Below are 13159 nucleotides of genomic sequence, written 5' to 3' on the forward strand. Positions count from 1 at the left end.
CTTCTTGCCCGGCTTAACGCCCTCCCACTTTAGCGACTGGGCCCTTGCGGGCCTCTTTAGGGTGGGCCAGTTGGCGACCCCCTCAGGAGTTAAGCAGTTTTCAGAGGTGCGATTAAAATGGGACGTCCCACAACGTGACTTCTGGAAATATCTACAGCTTAGACATTTTTTGCATTCCAGGCATAGATATCTCCAGGCTTCAAGGGAACTAACACAATTTGAGAGATTGTGTCTCCAGGTGTACCCCCCAGCATACTGTCTCTACACTCTACAAACTGCTACAAAGCACTGATGTTCAAACACCTACATCCTTCCAGAAGGCCTGGGAGAGGGACCTGGGAATTCAATTGACGGATAAGGAATGGCGGATGATATTCCTCAAATCCCACAAAAGTTCAGTGTGCATACAAGTTAGGGAAACCCAATATAAACTACTAATGAGATGGTACAGACACCCCTCTCTCCTTCACTTCATGTATCCTGGAGTGACGGACAAATGCTGGAGATGCCTTGGCGCCACCGGCTCCCTAATGCACATTTGGTGGAGCTGCCCCCTACTCCGCTCTTTTTGGGCTGAGGTCATTTCCACCTCTCAAGATATACTCCATGCCTCTGTCCCTACTGACCCGGCCTTCTGGTTGCTTTCCCACTCCTCTATCCCATTAGCCCAGCATAAAATATCATTGCTCCGCCACTTATCCAACGCAGCAAGGGCAATCATCCCCACTCTATGGAGGTCCCCAACCCCGCCCACAAGAAAACTATGGTTCATCAGAATTAACTACTACATGAACATGGAGAACATTCTCCTGGTTTCTAGAGACAAACTCTCAGAGTTCATGGCCACGTGGCTACCATGGGTAGAATACACCTCCTCCAAAGACTACAAGGATTACATTTATGTTACCAAGTGATTTAGCATCGTACCGATCGATCACAATGATGGCACCACACCCATTTCTTAACTTGCAAGTCCCCCAGTACTGGTCACCCTCTGTATCTTCCCCCTCCTTTTCCTTACTATATCCCTCACCCACCCTATAATTATTCTACTAACCTCACCCAGATACCATGATTGTTTTCATTGTATAGACAGAAAGCAAGTGGATACTGTATTGATGCTATAGGATGATGTACCGATGCCTTCACTTTTACAGACCCCCAGGGTCTGCGGCAACCCAATACTCTGCTACCATAGGCAAAAGTGTACTTAATCCTAACCTTACTCATAGTTGCTTTTGTGTCTGAACGTGATGTAATCTTTATATTTTTCTGAATAAAAACAGAATATACAAAAAAAATATTCTCTGTTGACTGAATATTGGGAATTTGAGGAATTTCAATGTTTTATAACAAGTCCAGCAGCCATGACAGTCCTGTGCCCAATGTCACCTTTTCACCATTTCATTGGTACAATGGCCCTCATTCCGAGTTGTTCGCTCGTTATTTTCCTTCGCATCGGTGCGATTTTCCGCTAACTGCGCATGCGCAATGTTCGCACTGCGGCTGCGTCAAGTAAATTTGCTAAGAAGTTTGGTATTTTACTCACGGCATTACGAGGTTTTTTCTTCGTTCTGGTGATCGGAGTGTGATTGACAGGAAGTGGGTGTTTCTGGACGGAAACTGGCCGTTTTATGGGTGTGTGTGAAAAAACGTTGCAGTTTCTGGGAAAAACGCGGGAGTGGCTGGAGAAACGGGGGAGTGCCTGGGCGAACGCTGGGTGTGTTTGTGACGTCAAACCAGGAACGAAACTGACTGAACTGATCGCAGTGGCAGAGTAAGTCTCGAGCTACTCAGAAACTGCTAAGAAATTTCTATTCGCAATTTTGCGAATCTTTCATTCGCAATTCTGGTAAGCTAAGATTCACTCCTAGAGAGTGGCGGCTTAGCGTGTGTACTGCTGCGAAAAGCAGCTAGCGAGTGAACAACTCGGAATGAGGGCCAATATGTAAATGAAAGGAGCAATAAAAGACGTCAGCTACACAATTGTCCGATAATTTCTGGATCTAGTCCAAAGTGAGAGGTTCTTATTACCTGGTTAGGAGATGAGGAATGAGGTTACCCAACCAGAACTTGATGGAACCATTGGAGATAATTTTTAAATTAGAAATAAAGCCCCACAGAGCACTGTTATGCACAAATACACCTTGTTATTACCATAAGCAATACACAGGTGACGACACACCCTCTACATAAAGGATTAGCCACATAGTAGGTAAGACTTCTATTTGCACTGTGGCATCACATAACTGGTGTGTGTGGGAGGAGCAGGCTGCAGAATGCCTCATGTGTAACAAGATGATTCATGTATCACATATTTCACACACTCAGACTATAGAAATGTTTTATCATCTGTGTGACTTCTGCTGTGTAATAAGATTTAATTTTGGTGTAAAACATTTCCCACACATAGGGGTATATTTACTAAGATTCGTATTTTCCCGTTTCAGGTCAAAGTTCAATCACGAATGACATCGAAAGTGTAAAACAGCAACTTTTTGAATTTATTACGACTAATTTACTAAGCTGCCGTATTTTGCCTTTTCGGGTTTTCCGATGTCGATGTCATTCGGTTTTTTTTTCCAGTTTTTTACGGCAGTGATTAGCAAAACACTGCCGACTTTTTAAAAATGAATCTCGGCCGGATCTGTGTGATCCGTGCTGGGGTTCATTTTTTTTTTTTTTTTTTTTTTAAATTAAACAGTGTAAAATCAAAAAGAAAATTGCGTGGGGTCCCCCCTCCTAAGCATAACCAGCCTCGGGCTCTTTGAGCCGATCCTGGTTGCAGAAATATGGGGAAAAAATTGACAGGGGTTCCCCCATATTTAAGCAACCAGCATCGGGCTCTGCGCCTGGTCCTGGTTCCAAAAATACGGGGGACAAAAAGAGTAGGGGTCCCCCGTATTTTTAAAACCAGCACCGGGCTCCACTAGCTGGACAGATAATGCCACAGCCGGGGGTCACTTTTATATAGTGCCCTGCGGCCGTGGCATCAAAAATCCAACTAGTCACCCCTGGCCGGGGTACCCTGGGGGAGTGGGGACCCCTTCAATCAAGGGGTCCCCCCCCCAGCCACCCAAGGGCCAGGGGTGAAGCCCGAGGCTGTCCCCCCCATCCAATTGGCTGCGGATGGGGGGCTGATAGCCTTTTTTGAAAATGAAAAGATATTGTTTTTAGTAGCAGTACTACAAGGCCCAGCAAGCCTCCCCCGCATGCTGGTACTTGGAGAACCACAAGTACCAGCATGCGTCGGAAAAACGGGCCCGCTGGTACCTGTAGTACTATTACTAAAAAAATACCCAAAAAAAGACAAGACACACACACCGTGAAAGTAAAGATTTATTACATACATGCACACAAACATACATACATACTTACCTTATGTTCACACGCAGGTCGGTCCTCTTCTCCAGTAGAATCCAAGGGGTACCTGTTGAATAAATTCTACTCACCAGATCCAGGGTCCCAGGGGCAACCATTTGTAATCCAGGTACTTGAATAAAATAACAAAACGGATACCCGAGCCACGAACTGAAAGGGGCCCCATGTTTTCACATGGGACTCCTTTCCCCGAATGCCAGAAACCCACTCTGACTTCTGTCTAAGTGGGTTTCTTCAGCCAATCAGGGAGCGCCACGTTGTAGCACTCTCCTGATCGGCTGTGTGCTCCTGTACTGAGTGACAGGCGGCACACGGCAGTGTTACAATGTAGCGCCTATGCGCTCCATTGTAACCAATGGTGGGAACTTTCTGCCCTGCGGTTGACCTAAAGTGACGTCACCGCTGAGCAGAAAGTTCCCACCATTGGTTACAATGGAGCGCATAGGCGCTACATTGTAACACTGCCGTGTGCCGCCTGTCACTCAGTACAGGAGCACACAGCCGATCAGGAGAGTGCTACAACGTGGCGCTCCCTGATTGGCTGAAGAAACCCACTTAGACAGAAGTCAGAGTGGGTTTCTGGCATTCGGGGAAAGGAGTCCCATGTGAAAACATGGGGTCCCTTTCAGTTCGTGGCTCGGGTATCCGTTTTGTTATTTTATTCAAGTACCTGGATTACAAATGGTTGCCCCGAGGAGCCTGGGACCCTGGATCTGGTGAGTAGAATTTATTCAACAGGTACCCCTTGGATTCTACTGGAGAAGAGGACCGACCTGCGTGTGAACATAAGGTAAGTATGTATGTATGTTTGTGTGCATGTATGTAATAAATCTTTACTTTCAAGGTGTGTGTGTCTTGTCTTTTTTGGGGTATTTTTTTAGTAGTAGTACTACAGGTACCAGCGGGCCCGTTTTTCCGCCGCATGCTGGTACTTGTGGTTCTCCAAGTACCAGCATGCGGGGGAGGCTTGCTGGGCCTTGTAGTACTGCTACTAAAAACAATATCTTTTCATTATCACAAAAGGCTATCAGCCCCCCCATCCGCAGCCCATTGGATGGGGGGGGGGGACAGCCTCGGGCTTCACCCCTGGCCCTTGGGTGGCTGGGGGGGGGGACCCCTTGATTGAAGGGGTCCCCACTCCCCCAGGGTACCCCGGCCAGGGGTGACTAGTTGGATTTTTGATGCCACGGCCGCAGGGCACTATATAAAAGTGACCCCCGGCTGTGGCATTATCTGTCCAGCTAGTGGAGCCCGGTGCTGGTTTTAAAAATACGGGGGACCCCTACTCTTTTTGTCCCCCGTATTTTTGGAACCAGGACCAGGCGCAGAGCCCGATGCTGGTTGCTTAAATATGGGGGAACCCCCGTCATTCCCCCCCCCCATATTTTTGCAACCAGGATCGGCTCAAAGAGCCCGAGGCTGGTTATGCTTAGGAGGGGGGACCCCACGCAAATTTTTTTTTGGAAAAAAAACACTTTCCCACCCCTTCCCACTGATAGACATGCACGGATCTCATGGATCCCTGCATGCCTATGCAATCACGAATATAAAAAGCAGGTCTGCTTTTTTTTTAGCACTTTTTTGCGATTTGTAATTTTTCACGGCAGTGTTTTCCTCTTTGGAGATTTGCACTTTTTAGTAAATTACCGAGTTCTACTAATTTGCTGGCGTATTTTGACCGATGGTGTATTCATTCGTATTTTTTTACAACTACTTCCAAAAAAATACGAATGCCCTCATCTCTGCCATGATTTGAGTTTAGTAAATTACCGAGATGACACTTTGATGAAAAAACGGCATCTCGGTCAAAATCGGGACCTTAGTAAATTTACCCCATAGAACAAAGAAATGGCTTCTCATCTGTGACATTTCTTATGTCTATCTAGTTGTGATTTCAGTGTAAAACATTTGCCACACTCGGAGCATAAAAAGGGTCTCTCACCTGTGTGACGTCTCTGATGTATAACAAGATCTGATTTCACTGTAAAACATTTCCCACATATAGAACACAGAAATGGCTTCTCACCTGTGTGACGTCTCTGATGTCTATCTAGTTGTACTTTCAGTAAAAAACATTTCCCACACTCAGAACATGAAAATGGCTTCTCACCTGTGTGAGTTTTCTGATGTCTAACAAGATTTGATTTCAGTGTAAAACATTTCCCACACTCAGAACATGGAAATGGCTTCTCAGCTGTGTGACTTCTCTGATGTGCAACAAGATCTGATTTCTGTGCAAAATATTTCCCACACACAGAACATGGAAATGGTTTCTCACCTGTGTGAGTTCTTTGATGTCTAACAAGACCGGATTCATTTGTAAAACATTTCCCACACTCAGAACAAGGAAATGGTTTCTCACCTGTGTGACTTCTCTGATGTTTAACAAGATTTGATTTCACTGTAAAACATTTCCCACACTCAGAACAAGGAAATGGTTTCTCACCTGTGTGACTTCTCTGATGTTTAACAAGATTTGATTTCACTGTAAAACATTTCCCACACTCAGCACATAAAAATGGTTTCTCCCCTGTGTGAATTCTCTGATGCCTAACAAGATCTGATTCCTGTGTAAAACATTTCCCACACTCAGAACAAGGAAATGGTTTCTCACCCAAGTGAGTTCTCTGATGTGTAACAAGATTTGATTTCATTGTAAAACATTTCCCACACTCAGAGCATGGAAAAGGCTTCTCACCTGTGTGACTTCTCTGATGTGTAACAAGATCTGATTTCTGTGTAAAACATTTCCCACACTCGGTACATGGAAATGGCTTCTCACCTCTGTGAGTTCTCTGATGTGTAATAAGATTTGATTTCAGTGTAAAACATTTCCCACACTCAGAACATGGAAATGGTTTCTCACCTGTGTGACTTCTCTCATGTCTAACAAGATTTGATTTCAGTGAAAAACACCTCCCACACTCAGAACATGGAAATGGCCTCTCACCTGTGTGATGTCTCTGATGTATATCAAGAACTGATTTCTGTGTAAAACATTTCCCACACTCAGAACATGGAAATGGTTTCTCACCTGTGTGACTTCTTTCATGTCTAACAAGAGATGATACGTTTCTAAAACATTTCCCACACTCAGAACATGGAAATGGCCTTTCTCCTGTGTGACTTCTCTCATGTGTAACAAGATGTGATTTCTGTGTAAAACATTTCCCACACTCAGGACATGGAAATGGCCTCTCACCTGTGTGACTTCTCTGATGTCTAACAAGAGATGATATGTGTGTAAAACATTTCCCACACTCAGAACATGGAAGTGGGTTCTCATCTGCCTTAGTACGCTGATGAGTAATAGGCTTTGTGATCTGTGTACAATATGTCTTATCTATAGAACAGGAAAATGTGTTATCTACTTTAAGAGCTGTAATAGATGTAACACTATCAGGGGAAATTTCTTCATGATAAGTGGGATCAGATGGCATATCTGAACTATGCAACATGGAATTTATCATTGGAGTAATAGAGTTTTCTCCTAGAGAAACTTGTGTGATGTCATCTGCGCTTTCACCATCTGGAGATAAACAGAGATGTTCCTTTGAGGTATTCCTCTTGCAGTGTCCATCTGCGGAGAATAAAGTATATATATGGGAATATTAACATTTCTTATAACAAGATACATTTTCCAATAAAGTCAAAAAGGTCCTCAAATTACTATGAAATTCGTAAATTAGAAGTTTCATGGTACAACTCTGATACTTTAAACTGTGCTATATTTAGAACATGCCTGTTTTATTGTTCTATGCCTGTGATGTGATTTACTTTGCAACATCAAAGGATTACGTGGCTAGAGAGTTGAAATGTGCTTTATAATACACGTGAAAAGAAAAATACTGCCGTCGCCAGGCTAGCACAGAAGATACACAATATACATCGGAGGAGTGGGAGGCAAGTGAATAAGGCACCGAAAAAGTAGCCAAAGTATAGGCGTGACAGGTGACCTACCGAATCCATCGAGCAATAGTTTGTTTGGAAGGGGACAACCTCTTTTGACAACCAAATGTGGTAGAAAGAGGGAGTCTGAATGTCTCAAGTCCCCAAACCTAGCCAAATAAATGTGGAGCTCTTACAACAACCATGGACTCGAGAGATGTCTGGGAATCTCCGTCACCCGGAAATGATGCAACCACAATCTCCTGATAACTATGAAACCTGGAGAACACCTTTGGAAGAAAAGACTGGGTAGTCTTAAGACTACAAGGAACGGTACAGGAACAAAGATCTATGTGACAAACCACTCAATTCTGAGACCCAACGGGCCGCAGAAATAGCTAACAGAAAAACATTTTCCACATAAGCCATTTGAGATCTATCAACTACATGGGCTCAAAGGGAGAAGGTTGAAGAGTCCAGAATACTTAGACTAAATCCAAGGGCTCAATTGTAGGCACAAATAGAGGCTAAATATGGAGAAAAAAGTGTGAAAAGCAGAAATAGTCACCAAGCCTCTCTGTAAACAAAAACTGAACTACTCTTCGGGATGGACATCCTGACGGCTGAGATAGTCGGCCTCACAGTATCCTACTCCTAAACTGCCGACAGGGTTGGGGAAAACCCTGTTCCATCCAACATAGTATTCTGCTTACCTTCCGAATGGTCTAGCAACTCCTTGTGCCACCTTGATTTATGTAGGAGACAACAGCTGCGTTGTCTGAACGGAACTTCACCAGATGGCCCAGGAGAAGATTCCATACCTCACATAAGGCCCTGTAGATTGCTAAAAATTACAAGATATTTATTAAGATTCCTGTTCCATCCAGTGACCTTGGAAGATCATTGCTTGTATGACTGCACCTCAGTCTCTAAGGTTGGTGTCCGTATTGAGTAGAACCAACTGCTAAACAAGAAGGGAATGACCCTAGCCAAGGTGAGTCATCTGAAGCCACAAGAAGAGAGAATGATGAGCCTCCGGGACATCAAAATCAGTTGATATCGGATGTAAAAAGGAGAGACATTCCAATTGGACAGAATCTCTAACTGGAGGATCCCGGAATGGAACTGGGTAAAAACCATGTCAAAGGTGGATACTATTTTTCCAAGGACCAGAGAGTGTGGGGAGGAGACTGGTCAGATCTCTGGGCTAGTAACACAGAGACATGATGTGAGGAGAGCAGGAGTATAATAGGGGCTGATGGTTCCTGATGTATGAGATACACCAGAGAGTGTGGGGAGGAGACTGGTCAGATCTCTGGGCTGGTAACACACAGTGACATGATGTGAGGGGGAGAGCAGGAGTATAATAGGGGCTGATGGTTCCTGATGTATGAGATACACCAGAGAGTGTGGAGAGGAGACTGGTCAGATCTCTGGGCTGGTAACACACAGTGACATGATGTGAGGGGAGAGCAGGAGTATAATAGGGGCTGATGGCTGCTGATGTATGAGATACACCAGAGAGTGTGGGGAGGAGACTGGTCAGATCTCTGGGCTGGTAACACACAGTGACATGATGTGAGGGGGAGAGCAGGAGTATAATAGGGGCTGATGGCTCCTGATGTATGAGATACACCAGAGAGTGTGGGAGGAGACTGGTCAGATCTCTGGGCTGGTAACACACAGTGACATGATGTGAGGGGGAGAGCAGGAGTATAATAGGGGCTGATGGTTCCTGATGTATGAGATACACCAGAGAGTGTGGTGATGAGACTGGTCAGATCTCTGGGCTGGTAACACACAGTGACATGATGTGAGGGGGAGAGCAGGAGTATAATAGGGGCTGATGGCTCCTGATGTATGAGATACACCAGAGAGTGTGGGGAGGAGACTGGTCAGATCTCTGGGCTGGTAACACAGTGACATGATGTGAGGGGAGAGCAGGAGTATAATAGGGGCTGATGTCTCCTGATGTATGAGATACACCAGAGAGTGTGCGGAGGAGACTGGTCAGATCTCTGGGCTGGTAACACACAGTGACATGATGTGAGGGGGAGAGCAGGAGTATAATAGGGACTGATGGCTCCTGATGTATGAGATACACCAGAGAGTGTGGGGAGGAGACTGGTCAGATCTCTGGGCTGGTAACACAGTGACATGATATGAGGGGGAGAGCAGGAGTATAATAGGGGCTGATGTCTCCTGATGTATGAGATACACCAGAGAGTGTGGGGAGGAGACTGGTCAGATCTCTGGGCTGGTAACAGTGACATGATGTGAGGGGGAGAGCAGGAGTATAATAGAGGCTGATAGCTCCTGATGTATGAGATATACCAGAGAGTGTGGGGAGGAGACTGGTCAGATCTCTGGGCTGGTAACACACAGTGACATGATGTGAGGGTGGAGCAGGAGTATAATAGGTGCTGATGGGTCCTGATGTATGAGATACACCAGAGAGTGTGGGGAGGAGACTGGTCAGACCTCTGGGCTGGTAACACAGTGACATGATGTGAGGAGTAGAGCAGGAGTATAATAGGGGCTGATGGCTCCTGATGTATGAGATACACCAGAGAGTGTGGGGAGGAGACTGGTCAGATCTCTGGGCTGGTAACACACAGTGACATGATGTGAGGAGGAGAGCAGGAGTATAATAGGGGCTGATGGCTGCTGATGTATGAGATACACCCGGGAGTGTGGGAAGGACACTGGTCAGATATCTGGGCTGGTAACACACAGTGACATGATGTGAGGGGGAGAGCAGGAGTATAATAGGGGCTGATGGCTCCTGATGTATGAGATACACCAGAGAGTGTGAGGAGGAGACTGGTCAGATCTCTGGGCTGGTAACACACAGTGACATGATGTGAGGGGAGAGCAGGAGTATAATAGGGGCTGATCGCTACTGATATACGAGATACACCAGAGAGTGTGGGGAGGAGACTGGTCAGATCGCTGGACTGGTAACACACAGTGACATGATGTGAGGTGGAGAGCAGGAGTATAATAGGGGCAGATGGCTCCTGATGTATGAGAAACACCAGAGAGTGTGGGGAGGAGATATTGCTGTAAGTGACTGAGCAAGAAGAATATGTGACTTTTGTAAAATGTGAGTCTATTACTCACCTGTGCGGATATCTGTAGGGATTTCCAACTCCTTACACTGCTGATCACCCCTCACACACGTCTCTTCTTCTCCCTCTGTATCTTTTGCCTTTATATCAGTCACATACGTCTCTTCTTCTCCCTCTATATCTTCTGCCTTCATATCAGTCACATACGTCTCTTCTTCTCCCTCTACATCTTCTGCCTTTATATCAGTCACATACGTCTCTTCATCTACCTCTATAACTTCTGCCTTCATATCAGTCACATACGTCTCTTCTTCTATATCTTCTGCCTTCATATCAGTCACATACGTCTCTTCTTCTCCCTCTATATCTTCTGCCTTTATATCAGTCACATACGTCTCTTCTTCTCCCTCTATATCTTCTGCCTTTATATCAGTCACATACGTCTCTTCTTCTCCTTTTACATCTTCTGCCTTCATATCAGCCAGATGTTCTCCCTAAATAACCAACAAAATAATAACACTTGAATAGGTATACAATTTAATTAATTAAGGCTAGACAGCATATAGTGACAGTCACTTTGGTATATTGGCGAGACCCTAAATCCCACCTACCTGATCCTCCTGTGGGATCCTGTGATTCTCCTCTGAACAATCCTGGGAATACAGAGGACGGGGACATCTCTCTGGGGTATCTCTGTTACTGGGCCCATCTGTAGGAGACACACAGTGACTGAGTACAGTCTATATATGTAATTATCAGATAATGTGTGTATATAGGGGGCCCCATACCTGCTCTCCCCTGTACAATACATGACAGTCTCCTCTTACCCAGTGATGTGAGGGGCCGGTGATTCTCCATCATCAAGTCCTTGTACAGACCCTTGTGTTCCTCTATATACACCGCCTCCTGCATGGAGACATAGACAGTGACATCCTGACACCTTATAGGAACCTGACACACACAATGATACAGTCATCACCCAGCCACATCCCCTGGTGTTACTGTATAATGTCCCATTCCCAGCAGTCACCTCTCCAGTCATCACCCAGACACATCCCCTGGTGTTACTGTATAATGTCCCATTCCCAGCAGTCACCTCTCCAGTCATCACCCAGACACATCCCCTGGTGTTACTGTATAATGCCCCATTCCCGGCAGTCACCTCTCCAGTCATCACCCAGACACGTCCCCTGGTGTTACTGTATAATGTCCCATTCCCAGCAGTCACCTCTCCAGTCATCACCTAGACACATCTCCTGGTATTACTGTATAATGTCCCATTCCCGGCAGTCACCTCTCCAGTCACCACCCAGACACATCCCCCGGTGTTACTGTATAATGCCCCATTCCCAGTCACCTCTCCAGTCACCACCCAGACACATCCCCCGGTGTTACTGTATAATGCCCCATTCCCAGCAGTCACCACTCAGACACATCCCCCGGTGTTACTGTATAATGTCCCATTCCCAGCAGTCACCTCTCCAGTCATCACCCAGACACGTCCCCCGGTGTTACTGTATAATGTCCCATTCCCAGCAGTCACCTCTCCAGTCATCACCCAGACACACATCACCCGGTGTTACTGCATAATGTCCCATTCCCAGCAGTCACCTCTAAAGTCATCACCCAGACACGTCCCCTGGTGTTACTGTATAATGTCCCATTCCCAGCAGCCACGTCTCCAGTCATCACCCAGACACGTCCCCTTGTGTTACTGTATAATGCCCCATTCCCAGCAGTCACCTCTCCAGTCATCACCCAGACACGTCCCCTGGTGTTACTGTATAATGTCCCATTCCCAGCAGTCACCTCTCCAGTTATCACCCAGACACATTCCCCGGTGTTACTGTATAATTCCCCATTCCCAGCAGTCACCTCTCCAGTCATCACCCAGACACGTCCCCTGGTGTGACTGTATAATGTCCCATTCCCAGCAGTCACCTCTCCAGTCATCACCCAGACACGTCCCCTGGTGTTACTGTATAATGTCCCATTCCCAGCAGTCACCTCTCCAGTCATCACCCAGACACGTCCCCTGGTGTTACTGTATAATGTCCCATTCCCAGCAGCCACCTCTCCAGTCATCACCCAGACACGTCCCCTGGTGTTACTGTATAATGCCCCATTCCCAGCAGTCACCTCTCCAGTTATCACCCAGACACGTCTCCTGGTGTTACTGTATAATGTCCCATTCCCAGCAGTCACCTCTCCAGTTATCACCCAGACACATTCCCAGGTGTTACTGTATAATGCCCCATTCCAAGCAGTCACCTCTCCAGTCATCACCCAGACACGTCCCCTGGTGTTACTGTATAATTTATTTATTTATTTATTAACAGTTTCTTATATAGCGCAGCAAATTCCGTTGCGCTTTACAATTTGATGTCCCATTCCCAGCAGTCACCTCTCCAGTTATCACCCAGACACATTCCCCGGTGTTACTGTATAATGCCCCATTCCCAGCAGTCACCTCTCCAGTCATCACCCAGACACGTCCCCTGGAGTTACTGTATAATGTCCCATTCCCAGCAGTCACCTCTCCAGTCATCACCCAGACACGTCCCCTGGTGTTACTGTATAATGCCCCATTCCCAGCAGTCACCTCTCCAGTCATCACCCAGACACGTTCCCTGGTGTTACTGTATAATGTCCCATTCCCAGCAGTCACCTCTCCAGTTATCACCCAGACACATCCCCTGGTGTTACTGTATAATGTCCCATTCCCAGCAGTCACCTCTCCAGTCATCACCCAGACACATCCCCCGGTGTTACTGTATAATGCCCCATTCCCAGCAGTCACCTCTCCAGTCACCACCCAG

The 13159-nt window shown here is 46.2% G+C and overlaps 1 protein-coding gene across 2 annotated transcripts in view; it reads right to left on the reverse strand.

The window, feature by feature from the left end:
• LOC134983586 (gastrula zinc finger protein XlCGF26.1-like) overlaps positions 1-11241 on the reverse strand; it is a 92106-nt gene extending 80865 nt beyond the window's left edge. The window contains exons 1-4 of one of the 2 annotated variants that reach the window (XM_063949251.1): positions 11168-11241; positions 10952-11049; positions 10393-10834; positions 5324-6961 (exon numbers count right to left, since the gene is read on the reverse strand). In XM_063949251.1, coding sequence (XP_063805321.1) covers positions 5324-6961; positions 10393-10834; positions 10952-11049; positions 11168-11201 — 2212 coding nt within the window. In that variant the 5' untranslated portion in view covers positions 11202-11241. Of the gene's footprint in view, positions 1-4865; positions 6962-7982; positions 8114-10392; positions 10835-10951; positions 11050-11167 lie in introns of those variants that run through there. The other variant, XM_063949250.1, reaches the window with a different exon arrangement.
• Between the last annotated feature and the right edge of the window lie 1918 nt (positions 11242-13159).

This window comes from Pseudophryne corroboree, assembly GCF_028390025.1.
Source record: "Pseudophryne corroboree isolate aPseCor3 chromosome 3 unlocalized genomic scaffold, aPseCor3.hap2 SUPER_3_unloc_19, whole genome shotgun sequence".
NCBI classification, from domain to species: Eukaryota; Metazoa; Chordata; class Amphibia; order Anura; family Myobatrachidae; genus Pseudophryne; species Pseudophryne corroboree.